The sequence below is a fragment of the Daldinia childiae genome, assembly GCF_008694065.1.
Source record: "Daldinia childiae strain JS-1345 chromosome Unknown Scaffold9, whole genome shotgun sequence".
Classification (NCBI taxonomy): domain Eukaryota; kingdom Fungi; phylum Ascomycota; class Sordariomycetes; order Xylariales; family Hypoxylaceae; genus Daldinia; species Daldinia childiae.
Window position 1 is genome coordinate 643,501 of NW_022984650.1, and position 23,238 is coordinate 666,738.

Below are 23,238 nucleotides of genomic sequence, written 5' to 3' on the forward strand. Positions count from 1 at the left end.
CGTCTGCATACAGTAGTAATACTAATTTATCTGTAGACCTCCCCAGAAACGACGTCACGCGTATGCATCGAAGATTCCAACTTCTCTGCTTCTCCTATCTCTTCTCTTCTCTTCTCTTGTGTTTCTTCCTCATGAGCGAAACGAGCGAAAATCCCTCCTTCTCTCGTCTCCAATTAACCGGCTATGCAAAGTGACAGAACAAAGGAAATAAAATTGCTAAAAAAGGATGAAAAAATAAGTAACTTTTCTGATTATCAATCTTCTCCTCGAATGGGGAAATTTGAGAAACCAATTGTCAATCTGATCCGTCAAGAAAATGAATGAAGATGGTTATTTGTTGTGTTTCGTTTCATTACGTTGCAAGTGCAGATAGTGTGCGAGAATGGCGAGAAAACAGAGAGTAAAGGGGTATCAATCTAGACATTGCGGCAGTGGCAGAAGAGAGAAAAAGGCAAATGGTATAAAAAAGCGCGCATTCGATATATAACGTCAATTTCCCCAAATGCCTTGATAATTTCTGCGACATGCATAATAATGCCGCCCAAAAGAAAGTAGAAAATACGGAAAAGGTCTGACTATCAGTCGAATCCTGATCCATTAAACACCTCCTCAATCATCGAAGAAGGAAGCATCATCGAACTCCTCAACGTGTGCATCTGAATCGTATGCGCCAGATCGCATCATTGGGGGAGTAATTGGTTGGCGACGCTCCTGTTGAGGCGGAGTGCTTATCCTAGGCATCTTCTCAACTTGCCGTGCTGTCATTGACTGGCCTTGAGATCTGGCAGCAAACTGTTCGGCGGTAAACCGACGGCCGGTAGTACCGAACGCGGTAGGCTGTATCTGGTTCTGCTGTGCCGGCGGGGTATTCCTAATACCAGAAGCCGGAGGAGTCATGAGACCAGAGAGATAGCTATTCTGAGATGTGACGTTCGATTTCGAAGGCGTAGAGCTTCTAGCTGACGCTGGAGACGAAGACAGAACATTGGACAGACTATTTAGCGCAGGTTGGTTCGACTTTCGCCAGCTGCCCCAAGCGGCTGCGAGAGGCCCAACAGCCTGTGCAACTCGAGGAGTTGCAGCTCCTCTAATTGTAGCGGCAATGTTGGGTAAGCTGATAGCTGAACCACCATTCATGGCACGCTCTCGTTCTTGTTCCTCCATTTGAAGATTTGCCTTCAGCCGTATAGCCGCGTCCTTGACAGATTCTCGATCTAAATGATCTGAGGATAGCGCGTTAATAATATCTTGAAGATCTCCATGTCTCACAGCTAGGAGTTCACGTAGCCACGTGATCTCATCATCTCGCTTGGAGATCTTAGAGGCGGCGTCAGGATCAAGCTTAGTAACAGTTTGCTCGAGCTCTTCAATCCGCTGCTCACGGGCCTGCAATTGCTCTTGTAGGACCATGATAGATTCACGCAAGGCCTGCGGCGAAACCTTCTCGGGGAGTTGCATAGCCTCTGCTAGCTGCTTCGTCTGAGCAACAGGTCCAGGTGCACCAACAGACTTGGAGGCTTGTGCTGCTTGGGCCGCTGCCCTGGCAGCTTCCTGAGCAAGCTGTACCTTGTCTTCCAAGTGAGCGACACGGTCTTGAAGATGTTCGGTCTTTGAAGTTGATAGGCTGAGTCGCTCCAAGAGGTTCTGTTCCGTACGTTGCGCATCTTCAGCAGCATTGCTGATCTGTCGCTCGTACCGTGCTTGAAGATCCTCTATCTCATTTTGGTGTTTACTAATGAGCTCGCTAAGTTCGACACGTCTCTTACTCTCGGCTTCTCCAAGCTCGGTCTGCTTAGTTGTTTGGGCTTCCTCAAGCATCATCTCATGGTGTGCCTTCGCAGTGTCTGCGTCCATCCTGACCTGGTCCAGCTGAGCTCTTAATTTATTAATATCTTCCTCGAGCTCCTCGCGTACGGCGTTGACTTCATTATTAGCAGCTTCTAGCTCAGCTTGAACAGAAGTCTGTGTGCGCTGAACTTCGGCAGCCGCCGATTCTCTTGCTTCGTGAATTTCTCTCTGGTAACGTAGAACATTTTGTTGGAGATTATGATTGTCGTCACGGAGTTCAGATAACAATGCTTCGAGCCGTTTGCTTTCGCCAACAGCCCTTAAGCCAGCACGCTCGCCATTCTCTAACCTTTCAATTTCGGCTTCGAGGCGTTCGCGAGTTCGTGCTTCGGCTTGTAACCTAGCATCGAGTACTTCTTGCCGCGCGATAAGGCCTTGCTCTCTCTTCTGGCGTCGGGCATTCTCTTCGGTAATTTCGCGAGCTGCATGGGCCATGTCGTCCTGTAGAGACATAAACTTGGCTCGCCAGCTATTCCGGATTTTCTCGTTTTCTTCGAGCTGGACGCCGAGTGTATCAATAAGTTTATGCATATGCTTATTCTCATTAATAGCCTCCATAAGATCATCCGTCTGTCGATGAGCTGTCTCTCTTGCATGTTCAGCCTCAGAACGCCAGTGCCGCGTCTCTTGTCGTGCATCGCGGAGTTCAACTTCTGCAATATTAAGACGGTTCTTGAGCTCTATTTGGGTCTGCTCGGCATTCGTCTGAGCTGCTTCGAGGAGGGCAAGACGCATAGAGGCTTTGCCCGATGACTGCTCCATACCCTTAATCTTCTGTTCACGTTCTTCAAGTACGGCCCGTAGACGATCTTCCTCTTCGGAAGAGATACGAAGAAGTCGTTGGATCTCCGAGAGCCTATCTTCGGCTTCCCTACGACCCGCCAATTCTTGCTCGGTCTTGCTTTCTGCAAGCTTGAGTCGCTCTTCCAGGTCATGTATTCTCTGGTCAAAGATACTACGGTTCATAATTTCAACCTCTACCTTCGTCTCCGCTTGTTCTAGCTGTCGTCGAAGCTCAGCAGCACGATCCTCAGCACCACGCCTAATTGTTGTTTCATTCTCCCCTCTGGCCTCCTCGGCTCGCAGTCGATCTTCGAGTTGAAGGACTCTGGAACGCTCGCTCTCGGTTCTACTCGTTTCAGTATGCAGGCGCTGCTCAAGTTCCTGTATCCTCGCTTGCATTTCAGAGAACCTCGCGTTCGCTGTCTCGTCGTCCTTAACTACCGGTTGAGGAGTTGCAGGCATACGACACTCTACTGCCTCTTCTACGATAGTCCGAATATCTTCGCCACGGAAGTCCAATCGTAAGGTTTGGCTGAGTTCCTCTTTCATTTGCTGCAATGCCTTTACGACGGCTACATCTTCTTTGTTTGGACCCTGGTCAACGGAATCAGGCTGAGCGGCCTGGAGTGCACGCATTGACTGCTGCTGATTTAGAGCATCCACGACAGCAATCCGAATTTGCTCTAGTCTTCTGTCTCTTCTGGGACTCGTTGACCGGCGGATAGGCGTCTCATCATCCTCGTCGTCCGCATCGCTCTCTTGGAGTTCAGCGGAAACACTACGCCTATCACGTCGGCTGGACGGCGCTCTACGAGTTAAAGAACCCAAAGCATGTTGGATGCTGCCAAGCGTTTTCTCGAGAGGATCGAGTCTAGAAGCAAGGACAGTACCAACCAAGTCATTAACATGACCATCGAAGTATTGGACACGTTGTTCTAGTTTCTCCTGCTCACTGGCACTAAATGCGTCATCCCATTCACTCTCAGGCAGGCTCTCTCCAATATTAAGTCGATGTACAGGACCATCAAACGAGTGCGAAACGCCGCTTAGTGGAGGGTCAACAAAGGGATCTTCAAGCTCGGTTGAAGGTCTTGGGGCCACAGCCTGCTTAGGTAAGGAAAGGTACTGCTTAGATGGGCTTGGACTCGGTGCATCACTTCGAAATGGTACTTGATGTGGTAAGTGCACACGTGGCGAATTCGTGATAGTAGCAGCTGGGACGTTATGCATAGGGCTGGGCTGACGCCATGTAGGAGACTCCATCGTTCTCTTAACTCCCATCGTCGGATCATTCTTGTTGAGATGTTGCATAACCGCATCGATTTCTTCAAATGTGGGTTCATGGGTAGTATCCTCTCTCGATTCAGCTGGTTCCGATGGCGGGCTGACAGGCAGAGGTTCATAGCTATGCAGCTCTGATACCTCGCTAGCTTGTTCGTTAATACTTTCTTCAGGAAGTTGCGAAGATTTATCTTCGGATACTGGAGACGGAGTAGCAGCAAATCTAGAGGCGGATAATCCAGCCGATTTCGGTTGCGGCGACGGAGAAGCTGCGAATCTCGACGCGTTCAAGCCCCTTGGAGCAGGTGGCGGTGATGCAAATCGCGAAGAACCAAGACCCTTGGTGGATGGGGCAGTTCTTTCCGTCGGAGTTTGTTGCACCTTGGTCAGTTCAGGTTCGGGCTCGGCAACAGATTTGAAATCTGGTCCAGGAGTTGGAGAACCAGCACGGTCATCCTCAGATTCGTCTTCGGGCTCGACCATCTGCGCTGGTTCGGTGTTGAGAACAGGGTCGAACGAAGCGGACGCAGAATCAGCTGTAGCACCGAAAGTAAAGCCCCCAGGCACAAACGGCTGAGCTGTAGCAGAAAGGCTCTTGTTGTGCTGCTTCTTGAATAAGGGCTCGTCATCTCCAAACGGCCTAGCATTGTTGAAATCCTGGATCTCTGTATCGTTCTTGAACTCGAAAGGTTTCCAGCTAGGCTTGTCTTGATCAGGGGAAGTCGCAGATGGACTAGTAGTCGCCTTCGTGTCATTCGACTCGGACTGTAATTTTCCATCTGTAGATTCGGAAAGGATCGTAGACGCGAAAGTCGTGTCGCCTACATGAGAAATTTCTTCCTCCTCGATTCTGTTATTAGAGTGGAAGTTCACAATAGTACTATCCCTTTCAGAGTCAGCAGGCTCCGAAGCAACTGGGCTGGGCTGCGTCCGTGGCAAGATCTCCGGCTCCGGGGTAGGCTCGGCAAATAAGGGAACATTATCACCATCGTCGTTGCTCTCCCTAAATTGCCTCTTAGTTGGATTAGCATCCGTCGTTTGGCCATCCTGACCTTCTGTGGTAGGAACAGCAGAGTCTTCACTAGATGGTCGCACGATAGGGACAGCCTTTGACTTCTTGGCAGCATTGGCAGCCTCGGACAGCTTCAGATCGATGTTACCAAATATGCTACCCAGGCGGTTTTCAACGCTCTCGTTACCAGAGGCCCCGGCACTAGTTACCGACGAAGTAAAAGATTTCGATGGCTGGAAAGCAGGAGCATCAGGGCGGAACTTGGGTCCAGACGCAGAGAAACTAAACTCGGTCTTGCGGGGAGAGAATGCTGGCGCAGCTGCATTAATTTTACCCTTCGACGATGATGTTGAAGGAACACTAAAATGACTGGAAGTTGCGGAGTGTATTTTTGGTGTAAAGGATGGCACTCCGGCTCTGAATGCGGTTGGTTGAAAACTAGTCGGCTGGACATTATTGTTACCAAAGACAAACTGACTAGGAGTGAAGCTACTCGTAGGGTTAAATTTGAATTCGGCTGCCCCGGCATTCAATTTTGATAATGATGGCTTGCTTGCATGGCTCTGGCGACGCGAAGAAGATTTACTATCAGAAGTTCGTTCATCCGCCCAAGGATTGCTAGAAAACGACCGCTGGTGAAATTGGTTTGCCGAATCAAAAGACTGGATAGGGGTACCAAGATTGCTTGGATTCGTCTCAATTTCGTATGAATTATTACCGTTTTGCAGATCAAGTGCAGCTGGCCGGCGTTTCTGAAGACTCCCTTCATCATTACTATCCCGTGCCTCGTCGAAGTACGGCGTTTGAGAGAGAGAATGACCGCGGCTATGCGGTTGTGGATGATGGAGTTTTGGTCCTTCATCAGAATCATTCCCAAAACTACCGAAGTGTACAGACGGTCCTCTTATGTGCGAAGCCGGAACTGCCTCAGCTTCTTGCAGGTGGTTCTCTTTCATTTTCTCGTACTCGTTATGGGGGCTGTAATCCTCATGCTCAAGCTGAGAACGGAATTGCTCTTCCAAGTGATACTCAGCGTCGTCAATCTCTTTCTGGAGACTGGCACTAGCATTATGACATATAAATCGGCTAGGCTCTGGGGTTTTCGAGGGGCTCTTATCCTCATAAGGATTGCTCTGAGTCTCCTCTTCTTCAATTTCTCGCAAGTCTTGCAAGCGAGGCGATGCCCTAGCCGACTCTTGCCTATGCAGATACTGATGCGGAAGAATTGGATATTGCAAAGATTGGTGTCTCGAGTGAATACCGCCAAGGGGTGAGGATATACCGTCACGCTGGAAAGGCGAATTGGGAGACATGATCGAGTTCAAGTTAAGGACAGAAGGCGAGCCACTACGGCCGAGCTGTTGCTGCAATAGCATTTGCGGAGACCAAGGATGAGGCGAAGACGGATTAGAGAAATGGAAGGGAAGCTCGTGCGGTGAGATAGAAATCGACGCGCGGGGGTTGAATTTTCCGGGCAATGACTGGCCATGGAAAGAAGCCGGAGAAGCAGCCGATGCGATGCCGGGGCTCTGCACGGACGACCCGGGACCGGATAGGAACGGGGGTGGGAAAGGAAATGGCTGCTGCCCGTTGCTTGCGGCCGAAGACGTTGGAATAGGAGGCGAGAACGGCAATTGAGGGTACTGATTCGATGTTTGCCGACTCATATTTGTTGCGGCCGGAGAGATTGAGGATTGAGGTGCAGGCTCGTCGTCGCCAAACGATACACCAAGCGCCCTAAGCTTAGCTTCATTCAACTCATTGACATAATTCCGCCATGCTATAATTATAACATTAGTATATGCTTCTAGAGAAGGATTCATTCGAACTAAACACACCATTTAAATCTGGAAGCGTCACCTGATACGTGTGCTCGGAACGTTCATTCACAATATCATCCGAATTAGGCCACTCATCCCTACTCTGAGAATAACTTTCGAGGGGATCCAGAGGAGCATGACGTCCTTCCAAGTCAAACCCCCGAATATCATAGCCTAACTCTTCCCAGGAGCGCCACATTTCTTTCACCTCAGCAGCATTCAAAGGAACCGGTGCTTTGCCGGGTCGGCCTCGCTCTTCGTCCCATGGTAGGCAAACTAGGATATTCTTTCCTTTCCAGGGCACCTTCTTCTTGGGTCGCGGTGTGCGCCCTACGACCTGTTTAATCGATTTAATCGGAGTAGTAGGCGCAACCGGGTTTGAATTATTCCAATTCGGCTGGTCGCTTCTAGGAGTGTCTGTTCTCGGTGCCGATTCCGAGATAGAGTCTATGGTGTGGATGCTGACGGCATCTTGACCACCTCTCTCCACCTCAAGCGCGTCCATACTTGCGGTTCCGCTAGTAACGCGCCGGTCCAGGGCAGCTTGCTTTAGAGTTTCGTTGCTGGAACGCTGTCTCGGATAATGCCAAGACGCTTGGCTAGAGGCTCGAGACGGATCAAGGGTAGCTCGTCGGTCAGCTCGTGGGGTCCTGGGATCTGCCTCCTCAAACCAACTCGCTTCTTCGCTCAAAATGGAGCTTCTCAATGAAGAGTGCTCACTATCGTCAGTTCCGTCACTAAGCCAATGGCGGTGTTCAGAAGAAAGGTCCTCGGTTGTATGCTGACGGATCCAATCCTCTGTAATACCGCGCAAGGGGCGCCGAGCACGATTCGCAAGTACAGCAGCGCTTCCGGATAGAGAAGTCGAGGGACGATCTAGCTCAGTTACTATAGTCAATGGAGCCGGACGCAAAAAGGGTGTATTAATCTCCAGCTGGTGCAACGGAGATTCTTCCGATGTTTCACTGCTGAAGCTTAGTCGACGTAGGTGACCACTATCGGCTTGGGGATACGGTGAACCCCAACTAGCTGTGACAAACTCTCTATCGTCTCCGGAACTACGATTAGATGGTGGCGTCCGAAGATATTCGGATGCCCGACCCGGCAGTGTCGGTGCTCGAAGCGGCGGGAGCACCGGAGACGATTCACCGTCGTCGTCGATAGTTGACGCACTCGAGACAGGGGATGACGACCTCGTTGAATAACTACGATATGGCGAAGCTCGAGTGCCGTCCTGTGCAAAAGCACGAGGAGGGGTTGACGGGTTTGAAGAATACGTCTTTGGGGGGCTGAACCGAGGTATAAGTTAGCCCTTGATTCTGATATCTCAGGAATCAAGAAAAGATACGGAACAATAGGCGGAGTCAAGACATACCACGACGAGATCAGCGCAGACAAGGCATGGGTCGCCTGCTGCTAGATCTCCAGACAACTACTCTCACGTTTATCCGTGCACCTCCTTCGTAGCCCGACGATAATTGGAATCGGGGTCGTGGGCCAACTAAGGGGTAAAAGTTGCGGTACTGGACAGCGTGGGGATTGTCGCGACGCGTCCCTTGTGGGAAAAAAAGAAAAAAGAAAAAAAAAAAAGAGGGCTCACCGAGGCGATCGGGAAGGAGAAAAGAGCGGAAGAGAAAATATATTAAAAGAATGGTAAAAATACGCAACTCTCCATCGATTTCGCCTTGCTTGTCACTATCCGCCTTGAATCCAAGAAGGAGTGATTTACATAAGATGGACTCGATAATAAAAGACGCGATGGAGAGCTTCGGACAGAAATGCTGCAAGCTGGTGCCCCTTGGTTGCGAGAAAAACCCAAGTTGTTCAAAAAATTGTCTAGGATTGCCTGTTCATGGAAATTGCTATTTAGATCTAGCCTAGTGTTAAATTGGATACGATGAAAGATACATGTAATCGGCAAGTGCTTCCACCTATATCTATACTATAAAGGGTCCGTGCATTATGTATCTTTTAACGGTATTTTATCAGCCCAAATTCGCGTTGTGGACATATGGACTTGCATAGCGCTTTCCCCTCGTCCATAATTTAATGGGCCTTCCCATCGCGTTGGAATATCCACTCCTGCCACTTTGCTGCCACCTATTAGCTAACCGTACCTATTCGTTCTACCATTTAAAACACTTATAGGTAGGTAAGTAATGCGATAGAGCGATCTCTGATTAGTAGGATTTGTAGCTAAGGCTGGTAAAATATTAACGGCCATTCCGTCCCTTCTTTCTTTCTTCTTTTATACCCTACCTACCTAAGGTAATACAAGCATGTCTTAAGAATTACCAGCACAATAAACTTCATCTACCTCTACTTAGTGGTATGAATATACCTAAATCATCGTGCGATGACGCAAGCTTCCTAACCTCTGAATATATTTTCGAGAGCGATCGCTTCTACCATCCTATACCTGCTTATACGCAGTGTACCTCAAGCACTTAAGGTAGCATTTACAACTCGGCCATACTAGTCAGTTTGCAATACATACAAAAAACACGTGTACAATTTATAAGGTATATCTCTTGCCAGCTCAGTCTTGTAACCGCAAAGAGAACGGAACCGAGACTGAAGCTGAGTCCACTTATATGAGCTCACAGCATATGATCATAGAACCGGATAATAAGCTACAGGGCAACTTTAATGTGGTTAGACAACTCTTGAGTTTTTGAGGTATTAGGGCTGGCGCATACCTATTCACGACAGGGGAATTTTAATGCCAATGCCGAGGCATAGACACCAATTCAATTAGGGAATAGTTGATATCTCAAACTACCCAGGTAGGTACCTTATTGACGTAATATGGATTATCTACTTGCGTTGCAAGAAGCTATTCAGATGAAGACCATATTTAAGTGCGTTCCAAGTGACGTAAGGTTCGGCAGCCCAAGAGTCCATATCTATAATTAGATGACCACTCGACAAGCCATCATCATCCACGCATATGTAATCACAAGAAATAATCACTATAGGTCACGTATAATGCCCCAAAATTGCGAAGAGATGCGCGAGTCATAGTCTAGTTAATAGGATGATCATCAATATTGAATGGCAGCGTGTTTTGTCCCCATTCCGTAATTGACCAGTTGGGTTTTACTCGGAACATCATCCCTGACAGCAATCCAGTTGACAATATGAGAGAGCATTCGAAATACTTAGAGAAGGCTGTCTTCATATTTCTTAACCACTCGAGTAGGTCTAGAATGATAACTATGAGGTCTTCTAATTTACTTACCGTCTGTATTAACTATACAATTAACCCCTTGCACTATAATTTTCAAGACAAGCAATATGACGATATACTTTAGATCTAACTGCAGTAATTAGGTAGTCATAAGAACCCCTACTAATTAGCTGGCTCTGATATAGGCGACAGAGGTTCAAATATAGTATAAGTTAAAGAATAACAAGCATAACTACAATACTAATATAGAAAAGTACCTAGTTAGCTTAGTGCACGTGTTCAACACTTAAATAATACATCGTCTTTCTTCAACGGTATCAACAACGTGGGGTAAATAGAAACAACTAAAAGGACCAATAGTTAAGACAAAAAAAAGGTTATCTAAAAATAGAGGGTATCACCAAAACCTAAGACATGACAATTTTAGGGGCCGAAACTCAATCCTTCTAGAGGTTAGCGATGCGCTGAATGTAAAACGGACCCGGATTCCAGACACGGGGCTGGACGGCCGAGGACCTGTCGGCTAGACGCCACGGCGTAATATTCTGTCCAGACTAGTCCGATCAAGCCACTTCAATTCAACGTTTTCTACATAGAAAGCGAGGCGCGCGACCCCCCGCATTCTTTAGGTAATAGTGTAGATCCTAAGGGGTCCTATAAAAAAGGCAGGAGGGTCGTTGGAATCTCTAGCCTCTACCTAACTAAGCAGCTAATTCCACAAATAGCGCGGTAATAATAGGATTGTCTTAATTGAGAATGTCAGAACAATCAAAATCGCATCCGTCACACGTAGATTGCGGCGTAATTGGCAGTTGGGCGTCCGGGGAAGAAACTATTGCGGGACTGTGTTTCGAAACAGTAGCTTGTGTTGCGAATAGAATCCATCGCAAGCGCTTGAGGTTTGTCGTCATAGGGGAGATTCAACGGTTGCGAACTAATGCATATTGAGTCGATCGTTAGGTTAAGCTTGATTATAAGACTCTAATAGCCTATGAAAAGTTCTGTGCGTTATTCATCATGGTCTGATGGGTATTGCAGTATGCAACGTTGTCCGATCGACATTCATCGTAACTTGCAGCTTACTGCTTACCTCTTGACTACCAGGACTGCTTGAATAAATCAATTGAATGTACTGTAATTCCGGCTTGGCCAGCGGGCCTCCTGTTCTTGCATATGTGGCTGTGTGGCTGCTGATTTCGGATTCAGGGCAGATTTAGGGCAAGTCCTAATCCATTTTAGTTAGACCCTGATGATCACTCCAGTCACTAACAAAATGGCGTTACGAAATGTTCATGTGCATCATGTGCATGCCTTAGGTACATGTATATGTATGCAAGTACAACAATTAGGTAGAGCATCTTCCAAGGACGAGGTAGATTTGGTTAACGAACAATATTTGTGTAGATTTCGGTAACAATTAATATACGGAAGTTCGAAATAGTAAATATATATTGATATTAGAGAAGTTAAAGGCAGACCCTATTTTTAGTTGCCTATCTTCAAAGTTGCAGATATGTAATCCGTAGCCTACATCCTCAGATTGGAAGTGGCGCGTCAGATACAGTATATTAGGTATGATAGGTACCTTCGTAAACGCATCCTAAATTCGGCCGATTCGGGTTCCTAAGGGAGAAAGGTTTTATGTACTAACTCATCCAAAAGGAAAAAAAAAAAGATCTAAGAAAGTGACCAACAAGAAAATGACAATCAACTGGTTCGGATGCAAAGCTTAATAGAAATCAGTAGATGCGCCACAAGCATCAAGACTTGAAAGTCAAATCGATGTTATTAGCGCTATTCAACAGTAAAGTTCAATCAATTATCTCACTAATGCATGTACGTACCATAGTACGATTCTGTCACGATACCCTGAAAAAGTAGAAGCCTGCAGACAACCCAGTTTTGTCCCAGTTGTCTAAGAAACCTATCAGATCCACCATCGGCCCCACCCGCCCCTTTCCTTTATCAAGCTGTGATTGGGTCTTTGACTAAAAATTATGCGCGAACCCTCACTTTACGCATCTTTGTGCAAATACGAACTGAATGTAACCATACTTACTCCAGTTACCCGCACCTCACTTTCCTTCCGCAGAATCCCAGACTCTCCGTCAGATTCTTCACATCCTTACTCTGGTCCTTACTTTGGTCATTCGTTTCTCTCCCTCATCACCCTATTATATCCATTCCTATTCCATCATTGCATTTTCCTTATTTTCCCCCGGAGGTGTTCAACTTTACCTCTACACACCTTACGCTCTTTTACTCAATTCCCTATTATCCGCGCAACATTCCGATAGCACAGTATAGCATTTCGCGTTGCGTGAATAACCGACGACGAAACAACTGGGTCTGACAGGCAAACCGTGCTTCAGATTTAAAATTAATATTCTCATCATCACCCATCCACGTGTCACATAAAACATCATCTCAATAAAAACCTCAAGAAGGGGAGGGACGGATATATCCATTAGTTTCCCACCCTTCTCAACTTTCGACTCATTCTAGTATCTAGTATTATTATACTCTACTAGTCGCCATGCATTCAACGCGGCTTATCCATCTAATGATGGCGGCACTCTCAGTGACCGCTGTCACTGGAGTAGCATGGCTCGATAATCAGCACGCTGGCGCAGGTCAACTCGCGGTCAGGGCGACGGATGATCTCATCTCAATTGGTCCTGGTCTCGACGCCGATTCTACCACCGATGCACCTGCTGCCGATCCAACCACATCTAGTGATGATGCAGCAGATGATTCGACGACATCAGCTCCTCCTGCGGAAACCACGTCTGATACCCCAACTACTTCTAATGATCCCACTCCAACTCCTACAACAAGTGATGAACCTACCCCAACGCCTACGACGTCCAACAACCCAACCCCGACAACTACGGGAGGAACGACAGTGACGACGCCTCCGCCAAACACGACTCGTACAACCCCTTCGTCCTCGGCCCCGACTCCTTCGGAGACATCCAGCGATGGCAATGGCGGTGATGACACAACCGAAGTTCCTCAAACGACGCCGCCACCTACTACGTCTACTTTCATCACCGTAATTACTTCTACTGACGCGGCAGGGCAGACCCATGTCAGCTCATCTTCCAGCGTTATCGTGTCGACGCCTTCTCCTGTTGCCGATACCAGCGGCGAAAACAAGCAATCCGGATTGAGCACGCAAGACAGGAATACGATCATTGGTGTTTGTGTCGGTGTTGGTGGCGCGATTGTCCTGGTAGCTGCAGGTGTACTATTCCGAAGACTCCGCAACAACAAACGAAGCCAGGAAGAGAATGAGGAGCTAGTCAGCTACGGCGATGGATTTGGAGGTCCCGGAACCGCGGAGAAGTCGGAACCTAGTGGTAGCACCGCCGGCCGCAGCCCGTTCCAGAGCACCCTCGAGAGCTACCACGCGCCGACGCATGCTAACGCTGCTTCTAACTTCTAAGCAGGGACAATATATATTATCCCAGCATCAATCTCGTCTCCTACAGATTATGGGGCGTTGTTTTAGTCCCGCCGGCGTTAGGGTTGAAGGTATTCATTCACATGACATCACATCGTCATTACGTTGCCCGCATTTTCATAAGCCGATATCCACGAGGAATAGAAAAATTATCTCCTGTATTTTCAAGTTACGACGTGTACTAGAAGAAGGCAAGGAGGACCGCGTAGTCCCACGAGACCACGCGCAAAGTTAGTCGTCTAATTGCAAGCAGCTCTGGTTAGAGGCGGCAGATAGACTCGGCCGAGCACGAAAGGAGGGAGGAAGCTCTACGACGCGAGTCTACGTAGCTGAGAGAAATTAAAGGAGAGTGTGAGTCTTTGTATACAGCTTCGTAATACCAGCTTCTTCGATTCTGCAAAAATTAAAGTATATACGCATTAATGCCAAAGTCGTCCCTATCACTTATACATGTTGTTGATATATCGTCACAATCCCGTACAGCGGGAAACCGGGTCGAACCTAATTGTTTGATCTAGCGTCCGCCATGTCCACTATGCATGTGCATGCGATTGACTTTCTGCACGGGTTCCCGAGACGTCGGGACGGGTTGGGTCCGCGTTAGACGGGCTTTAACTTTACTTTTATTTCGAACGGGGTCGGTGTCCGGTTTTTAGACTTTGACGGGCTATCCGCCGGTAAGGTTCCAGTTGTCTAATGGTGTCTAGGTAGGTGTGAAGTTTATGCAGGGCAGCAGCCTTCAGGGTTCTGGGATTATATCAAGACTTTAAAAGTATTGATGTTGCCTAATAGCTTTTAAGGCTGGCTTCGTTTCTAAATCGTGCCATCGCATACTCTACACACAACATACAGTATTCATAAAATAGTAAGCTACTATGTATACACAGGATTCTAGTTGGATCTTGGTAGCATTTATATATGTGTAGTTACAGTAAATAAGCCACGATACGATTCAAATCGATACATAAATGGTTGCTACTCGATACGATTTCTAGTGCCGTCTCAGGATCGTTTCAGCAGCGCCATCTGCGTATCCGTTCACCTCCGAGTATCCCTCGGACCAATCAACCGTCTTAGTCGACTCGAGCTTTCCGCGTTTCAACTCATTAGTTATGAGCGTCATGTTATATAGGTAGTTACACGCTTTGCGAAGACGGTTCTTGGGAGGTTGGACTGTTAGATAATATCTGTGTGGTGAATGGTGTGTACGATAGGTATAAGTGGTAACTAACTGACCAACTAACTAACTACATAAAAAGTACCTAGTTAGTTAATTTTATCAAGGAGATTTATTTCGCCTCGTTTCCGTGGTGGTATTATTGATTTATTCATCATCTCATCATCATCTCCTAGTCGATCGTTCCGAACGACGCAATTTTATTATACGAGATTCGGAAATAAAGCGCACCGAGAGACGGCCAAAGCCATGAGGTGCCGAGGCGCCGTTACCCTGTCTCTGCTGGCGGGACTCCTCGTCGGAGTGATGGCCGGCGACTTGATCGAGGAGATGCGACGGGATTTCCAAATGGGTTTATTCGGGCGGCAAGCAATATCTGATATCCAGGTTCGTAGTTACGCGCCGGCTCCGTCATTTAGAGCTTATTATGTTATTCAGTTCAGATCGTTATGTCTGACTTTATAATCGATGTAGCAATTTAACCCGAGTAGTCCTCTAGGAGGCAAGACTCCAGCAAAGGTATATACGTTCCTTTCGTCTCGATATATACAAGCGGAGTAAAGAACGATTATACGAGCGAATTAATTAGCTAACAACTAATCTATAGATAGAGTTCGACCAAAGCGATACAGAGAAGCCTTTCAAAATCACCAACAGCCGCATATCAGAAGGCCAGACGTTTGTATGGCACTGCCCTTATTCTCTCACTCCTCTTCTTCCCCGTCACAAGACATAGCCGTAAAATAAAAGCCTTGTTATTCTCCCTCTCCACCCCTTAGCCTATTAGCAACAAGTCAACATTCCCCTTAACCAAAACAACCACAGCTGCTAATCATCCAACAGAACGACTTCAGCACCGCATCAAACCGCGTCTGCGACGACCTGAAGAACGACTGCGCCGACACCGCCAATCAGAACGGCAACAAGGCCTTCAGCGTACAAGATTGCGATAAACAACGTGGTGAGTTTGCTTTCAGCCCCTAATCTCCTACTGGCGAGGCGATTGGGGACCCTCACGGCTTATTAGTAGTCGGCGTTACTAGAAGCTAACGTAAACTAGATGATTGTATGACAGCAAATAAGCCTACCGAAGAGGACGGCGAATTTCTTTACTTCTGCGACTGAATGAAGCGTTATACTAGTTTGGTACAGAATGGCTTGCGGGTTTAGTCGTATAGGCGCTCAAGATCATACATATCAGCTTGATATACATAGGTAGACTTCTCAGTACGCAAGGGGCAAGTCCCCAAGCTAGGATTGGGGACACGACATTAGGTACTTCACCTACTAGCACATTCTAATTGTCCGGTTAACTACTACTTCGTACTTCATGAGCAACCAAAGGGTTAGAGGCTGGTTGAAGAAAGTATAGTTGAAAAGTTCCCAGCAAGGGTCGGCACAAACAAAATCAAAAGACACTCTTTTAGTGGTAACACGTAGGACATATTTACTAGACAACGAACACCATAAAATACACTTGAATAACTAATCATAAATCATAACTAGTCCGCTTAATCCCGGGTATACACCTCCCCTTACTTCAAACGTGTATCCGAGTAAGGGACGGGTATCATCCAGGATAGAAGCAGACAATGTTGAATAATAGCGGCGAGCAATAGCATCGCGCGGCTCTGTCTTTAGTTTTGTAGCACTAGTGAGAGTTCATAAAAGCATAAAATGACATTTCGCAAACGAGTTATACACAGGTATGCCTGAGGGATCTGCCGGCCCTCAATTCAGCCAAGTACGCCGAAAAATAAAAAGATAAAAACTCATAAACGAAGCTTTCTCCTCTGTATCGAAACGCCTGTTCTGTAACCTGCCATGCCATGCCAATTCTCAACGACGCGATTATGCTTTGTGACACCGAAACGTCATCATTACCTCCGGACACCTTTCCGAATTAGCCACCCTCTGGAATATGAACAAAGGAAAAAAGTAAGGGGATTGACAAAGCAGCGCTGTGTCAAGCCAGGTGGTGGTATATCATCGTGGGACTCGTTTACGTTGGTACATTAACCCGGAGAAAAGGGAGGATGAGGAGAGCGATGTTTCTTCTTTCGTTACCAGGTAGACTATACCCTGGCCGGCTGCTTCTTCCGAACCAGGAACGGGCTCGGCATCTCGTCCCTCTCCGGATCCCAAACGGCGGGTTCAGCGAATCGGTCTCTAGAACTGCGCTTGGGGCTAACATTCACAGACTCGACTGGTCGACCGCCGGCTCTGGCCTGCTGAAGCTCAACAAGGGTGCGACCTTTGATGTTGTTCTTTGTTACTACCTTAGTGAGTGCCGGTTCTGGTTCCTTCTTTAGCGAGGATTTGCGTTGTCCACCGTTCTCCGCATTTTGCATGCTAAGATTGGCAACCGAAGGGATCTTGCTAAGCCGTCGGTTAGGAGAATCGCCCTTCTCTCTCAAAGCACCATTGCTAGGTTTAGCCCGGATTCGGAACTCAGGAGCAGATGTAGGTAGAGGCGGGGTTGGCTTGTTAAGGACCATAGAGGTTTGGTTTCTTAGACGGTTGATGGGAGCCGTCTTCGCTGAAGGAAGAATCGGGCGTTGGGGCCCGAAGGGATTTTTATTCGACCGCGGTGGGCGAGTCGGGGATGGGATTACATGACCGTCGTCGTCGTCCGAATCAGATGAGAACGGATCTCTTCTGCCTGATCGGATCTCTTCTTCATCCTCAAAGTCAAATATGGGCGGCTTGTTTGCAGTTGGGGCCTTAGTAGCGATGTTACGTCGTGGTGATAGGGACAGGGATGCAATAGCAACCATTGGGGATGGGGATGCCATGTCGACATCCATCGACATTGGCGTTCCAGGATTGCGCTCGAACATGGTTTGAGCGCGAGCAAATGGCGCACGTGAGCTGCGCTTAAGGGGGTGTTCTTCGGGAGAGTTAACAGAAAATTCGGTAATATCTGTGGTGGAGGGAAACTCGCTGTCCGTACTACCAGCCATGGACAGGAAGAAATTCGTCCTGGATACTTGAGATGATGTGAATTCGTGAGTCTCAACCGGGCCAAACGAGACTCTCTTCTTCTGTAGTTCTTCTTGTACCCGCGCTTCCACTTCGGCTTCAAAACGTCGTTGAAGTTGTTCAATCTCTTCATTGACAAGGCGGTCGATTTCTAATCGAGCCTTGACCTCCCACTCTCGTCGTAATTGAGAGTCGATCTCTTGTCGGAAGTTCAACTTATCGGCCTCGATGTTAGCTAGCTTCTCTTCGACTTGCTTTAGCTTATTGCTGAGCACATTGTTGCGCGATTCCAACTCCATCTTGAATTCTACGGCCTCTCGCTCTTTACGCATTAAGCGTATAACCGGAAGGTTGAGCAAGGTTGCCGTGTCAGGGCGTAGATCTGGATTGACCCTGAGACAGTCTTTGATAACGGCCATAAGCTCCCCTGAGTAAACTCTAGGAAGTGGTGGGACCTTTCCCTCCTTGATCTTCTGAACGAGCTGAAAGTGAGTCTTAGCATTAAATGGAGGCTCACGCGCGCAAAGTTCGTATATTATACAACCCAGCGACCAGATGTCTGATTTAAGAGTATACCTCTCAGCAGCGCATATCTCAGGAGACATATAGAACGGCGTCCCAACGTATGTGGATGCAAAATCGTGCGATTGTATCATCTTGGATAGACCGAAATCACCGAGCTTGACAGAATTATTCTCCCCGAGGAAGACTACCACAAGTTAGCACATACCTCCTATAACAAATTGCACATATCCAGCTCACGCACCGTTCTCAGGCTTCAGATCTCTGTGGAGAATCGTGACAGCTCCCTGTGGCGCCTTTGTTTTCCCCATCGTCACTATTTCAAGGACATTCTTGCCTACCGACGGAGGATTTACGCCATAGTGACATCGGTATAAGGCGGTGACCAGCTGTGAGAATATCTCCCATACGAATTGCTCCTCGGCGTACTCCTTGCGATTAGCAAGGCCCTTGATCACCCGACCGAGATCGCCATTGCCACAATACTCCATGTAAAGATATAGATCTTGAGTCTCTTTGAGATGTTCGCGATGGTAATAACCAACAATGTTGGGATGTCGGAGAGTAGAGAGGATCTGGAACTCAGCATGTAGCTGTTCACGTTCCTTTTGCGACATTTTCAAGTAGCTGATCTCCTTTCGGCAGAGGATCTTGCCATCTACCTTCCGTCGGATCTTTCGAATGACGCCGAAGGAGCCATGTCCTACATTGGCAATGTTAGAGGGTGTTCATGAACATTAGAATGAAAGGGATGGATGACAGGTTCGTCAACGGCAATAAAAACCTACCTATTTTCTCCAGGGTTTCGTACTGCGAACTGATAGATTCTGCCATAGTGAACTGAATTGCGAGTCGCTTTTCGAATTCAATGATTTATGACTATGCCATAGACAACAAAAGCAAGAAAGAGACTAAAGAGGTTGAAGGCAAAGCTATTGGAGGGATTGAAGGGGGGTAAGCCAGAGCTATTCGATGCTGCTCCAGCTTAGGACTTTTGGGGGGGAATTGATTATCTTGGAGTATTATCTTACTACTTGTTGTTGAATAAAGAATTTGGTTCTGGAAATGGTTCTGGAAACTGCAAGACAAGGGCAGACGGGCAGAAAATCAGAAAATGGCTGTCCATGTGATGGATCCGATCAATCTGCACAGGACACCCCAGTAGATACTTGAGCCCTGTGCTAATTTCTATGACAGTTTTTGTATCTTATGTAACACTGCGTGTATTCAGTCAACAAATCCACCCGTGGCCACGGCAACTGCTTAGCTCAGAGTGGGGCGACAGGGTATAACGGTCGAACTCTATTCATTGCTAGTTAAAATTAGTCTTAGCGTTGCTTCAAACCTTTATCGATAAGCATAGCTGTATCTGTGTACGGACCGACGGACTGACGGATTGCTTTTTGACCCATCTTCCACGTGATATTCCCGATTCCCGATTCCATATCACTGCTGATGACATACATCTGACTTATCTAGCTTAAGTAGCTTATCCAATTGAATCATGTACTTACCTTACCGTCTTGCTATGGGTTGACATAACTGTATATATTCGGCTCATTTATCCTAAACTGTACATATACTGTTTATTATAATATACCGCTTAAATTATTTACGTATCCCTATTTTTACCATTTATTAGTTGAATAGTATTGGTACGGCTCCTTCGCTGCACGTGCCAATATTTTAAAACGTATATGGGATAGAGCCATATTTCTACCATTTAATTGAATAAGCGGTATAAATATCGTTTAATTAAAATGAGCGGTTTAAAAAATTGAACCGTTTAAGGATATAAACCGACCAATCAAATAAGCCGTATACTTATAGCTCAATACATAAGTGGTATATAATAGATTTAATTAAATAAACCAACCAATTAAATAGACCTAATCAAATAGACCTAATCAAATAGACTTAATCAAATAGATTCAATTGATTCAGTATATGGTCTTATATGTAGCCTTGTATGTGGCTTTGTATGTGGTATGTGCCTGTATGTGGTGTGTGCGTACCTGCTCTGTTAGATACATATATACCATACTAAGAATATCATGTACGTGCGCGCGTAACGTGACTACTGATATTGATTAGTCTATTTAAATAATGTCCGTAACTTAACCAATTGAAAATTAAAACCTGTAACATTGTGACTGTGATATTTAAGTAAAAAATAAATATGCGACATGTAAAAATAATAAAAAGTATAGCCTCATATAATTAGTATGGCAGCACCATACAATTAGTATAAGGCTATACCTCCTTTTTGTTACATATGCCTATACACCATATAAACCGTTCAGATTTTGAGCGGTTCAGCTATAATGAGCCGTACTTATACCGTATAAACACGGCTTATTATATAAGCGGCTTATTTTGGTTTAGCGTTCCTTTTTTAAAACGTTTATAATTTTTTAAACTACTCAATTAGGTTTAACGGTTCGAAATTCCAACTGCATTTTTTCCATATAAATATTAGTGCGGTTCAATTTTTTGGATAGTATATATACAGTATATATACCGTTTGGTAGACCCCCCTATAGACGCTAAGGTAGTCCAATTGTTACCAGTTACATGTACCGTTGAATTAACCATGCATCACCACTCATTAGTTGTATGGTCGGAGTTATCGGACTTGACGATTATTTGAAAATTCACTTCATCTTCTTGTTGTGCTTTGGTCAACCATGGTTCTTCGAAAGCACGAGCTAGAAGCAAAGCTGAAAGATGATATCGAATTAGTTCGTAGTGGTGTATTACGCGATGAGAACCCCCTGGATCTTAGCGAGGAGTTTAGCGAACTCTTAGAAGCATGTCGAAGAGGTGATCTGAGGCGAACTCAAGAGTTAATTTCTGCCGGTGTCAATATAAACGGTAAAGACAGGTTTGATTATACTCCTCTTATCGTTGTGAGTAGAACTTGTTTTCTTGTTTATTGCGCTTGAACATTCCTAGGAGGTAGCTGACTGATGTCTAGGCAAGTCTATGCGGGCATTATGAGTTGGTTGAGCTGCTTAGTATGTACCTAATAGATCTTCATAATCTTATACCATATTCAGATATTGAGTCTTGAAATATTCTTGAAACTTATACTGACTCTAAACGTTATAGTCGAGTCTGGCGCCTTAGCAGAGCGAGATACGTTCCAGGGAGAACGATGTATCTATAATGCTCTAAATGACAAGATCCGGAATCTGCTTTTGAAATACGACTACTCAAAGTCTACTGATCCCTTACAGCCATGGGCCGCTCATATTAGCGCATTGCTGACTAGAGATACGCCGAAGACTTCCGATATAACGTTGATAGCAGCATCAAAATCGTTCGAGCTTCATAAGTTCCTTCTTTCTGCCAGGTCACCATACTTCCAAGGGAAACTCACGGAGGCGCCCGAGATAGAGACTTGGAAGCTACCTCAGTCAATACCAATTGAGTCTTTTCAGGTCGTCTTGCGATATATATATCTCGGTGACATTCCAAGGGAGTTAGTTGACGCCCGAAGCGGCAGCACCGATGAGGAGGTCCTAACTGGTATTGATAAGATCAGTAAACAGTTAGAGATTGATAAGCTATGGGAAGCTATCCTCTCGGGCAGTGATCGGCGATTAGCGCGACAGCGGCATCAGGATGAGGTTAATCGAGCTCAAGAACAAATCCAAGGCTTCTTTCAGGAGAAGGTCCTCGGACACAAGATGGTTGTTGACACCCGGAAAGCCCACGAAGTCAAATGGCCCCATGATAATTCCATATTTGCGGATTGTCTCTTGCGAGCTGATGAGGGAGGGGAAGAAGAAGACGAGAATCTTGATAAACAAGAAGAATCGAACGGAATTCCCATTGGTCCGGGTGCTGAATCACGAAAGCAGAATGACACTAAGAAAGTTTGGAAATCCGTTTTATATCCTGCGCATAAGGCTATGCTTATTCGTTCACCATACTTCGAGACCATGTTTTCCAGTCAGTTTCGCGAGGCCCAAACATCGGAACACCTACATATCATCAAGATAGACTGTCAACCCGAGATCCTCGAGCTTATCCTAACATTTCTCTATACTGAGAGATCTGAATGTCCTCTTGAGCTCGGCCTCGATCTGCTTTATGCATCCGATATGTTGTTCCTAGACAAGTTGAAAAACAAGGCCGCAGTCGCCATTAGCACATTAGGGAGCGGCAATAATAACGTCCTAGTCGATCGGACGCATACTCACGAAGGCGACGAAACTGGCGAAATAGAGGTCGAGCCTATTAATGTATACGACGTTATACATGCCGCCTGGGATTTGAGGGTTCAGCGATTGGAAGAGTTCGCTGCTCGATATCTTGCGTATCGGCTGGAAGACTACATCGACGAGGAAGAGTTTACCGAGCTAATTCATGAAAGTGCTTCGAGACTCAAGACCCGAGAAGAGACGGATACGATCGAGTTGCTGGATGATATTCGGTATTACTTATCTGAGCGTTTCAGGTTACGGTTTGAGGACGCCGGGCTAGACGAGATGATGGATGAGAACGGCGAGATCAGCGCAGAGACGGCGGAAGTGCTAGCTGCACAGACAAACGACATTACTGCGGAAGACAAGGACGCGAAAGGCATCGTTGGAGCAGAAAATCCCGACACCATTTCTGCAAATGCTGTTATAGCCGAGGCCTTGACGGGCCCAGCCGGCGTAGTTAGAACCCTTGACGGAGAGCTCGTCGAAGATGAGTTCGCTTCCGATGCTATCAACTACCAGCTTCTACTACAGAAGATCGATATAATGCTAGAGAAACTAAAGCTAGATGCGTAGAGACGGGGTTGCATTAGATGAATAGGTAGAGTTTGGACACATAATAATTGATATCTGTTGTCTTAGAAAATGTTCTATAAGCCATTTCGGCGACGGCTCATTATTTGCGGATAGAGCTCTATGTTCGGATGTTGGTATATTTACACCTTGGGTCAGTCGTATATCTCGCGACACTCGCGATGTGTGCTCTTGCACATGTATTTCTGCAGCGAGACGATCTTCCAGCCAGCTACCCGGGTATCCTTCCATGCTAGTGTACACCATTACCTCCCTCCCCCCCGTCTCGGCTATCACGTTTGCTAGACCCTCAATGGTATGAAGTTCCGACAAGAAGTTCAGCACAGGGGGCGGCCCGTGAGCTGACGGGGAC

At 46.6% G+C, this 23,238-nt stretch overlaps 4 protein-coding genes across 4 annotated transcripts; 2 read left to right on the forward strand and 2 right to left on the reverse strand.

Moving 5' to 3' along the window:
- Window positions 1–609: 609 nt before the first annotated feature.
- On the reverse strand, window positions 610–7,249 carry GL218_07417 (uncharacterized protein; the record flags this gene model as incomplete). Its single annotated transcript, XM_033584171.1, has 2 exons — window positions 610–6,704; window positions 6,763–7,249. The coding sequence occupies 2 exons, from the start codon at window positions 7,247–7,249 to the stop codon at window positions 610–612; spliced, it is 6,582 nt and encodes a 2,193-aa protein (XP_033432305.1).
- Window positions 7,250–12,470: 5,221 nt separating this feature from the next.
- GL218_07418 (uncharacterized protein) lies at window positions 12,471–13,382 on the forward strand (the record flags this gene model as incomplete). Its single annotated transcript, XM_033584172.1, has 1 exon — window positions 12,471–13,382. The coding sequence occupies one exon, from the start codon at window positions 12,471–12,473 to the stop codon at window positions 13,380–13,382; it is 912 nt and encodes a 303-aa protein (XP_033432302.1).
- A 3,270-nt stretch (window positions 13,383–16,652) lies between these two features.
- On the reverse strand, window positions 16,653–18,915 carry GL218_07419 (G2-specific protein kinase nim-1; the record flags this gene model as incomplete). The annotated part of the gene is made up of 3 exons (XM_033584173.1): window positions 16,653–18,268; window positions 18,326–18,784; window positions 18,870–18,915. 3 exons carry the CDS (start codon window positions 18,913–18,915, stop codon window positions 16,653–16,655), a joined length of 2,121 nt encoding a protein of 706 aa, XP_033432303.1.
- A 1,853-nt stretch (window positions 18,916–20,768) lies between these two features.
- On the forward strand, window positions 20,769–22,868 carry GL218_07420 (BTB/POZ domain-containing protein 3; the record flags this gene model as incomplete). Its single annotated transcript, XM_033584174.1, has 3 exons — window positions 20,769–20,990; window positions 21,059–21,098; window positions 21,193–22,868. 3 exons carry the CDS (start codon window positions 20,769–20,771, stop codon window positions 22,866–22,868), a joined length of 1,938 nt encoding a protein of 645 aa, XP_033432560.1.
- Window positions 22,869–23,238: the final 370 nt, after the last annotated feature.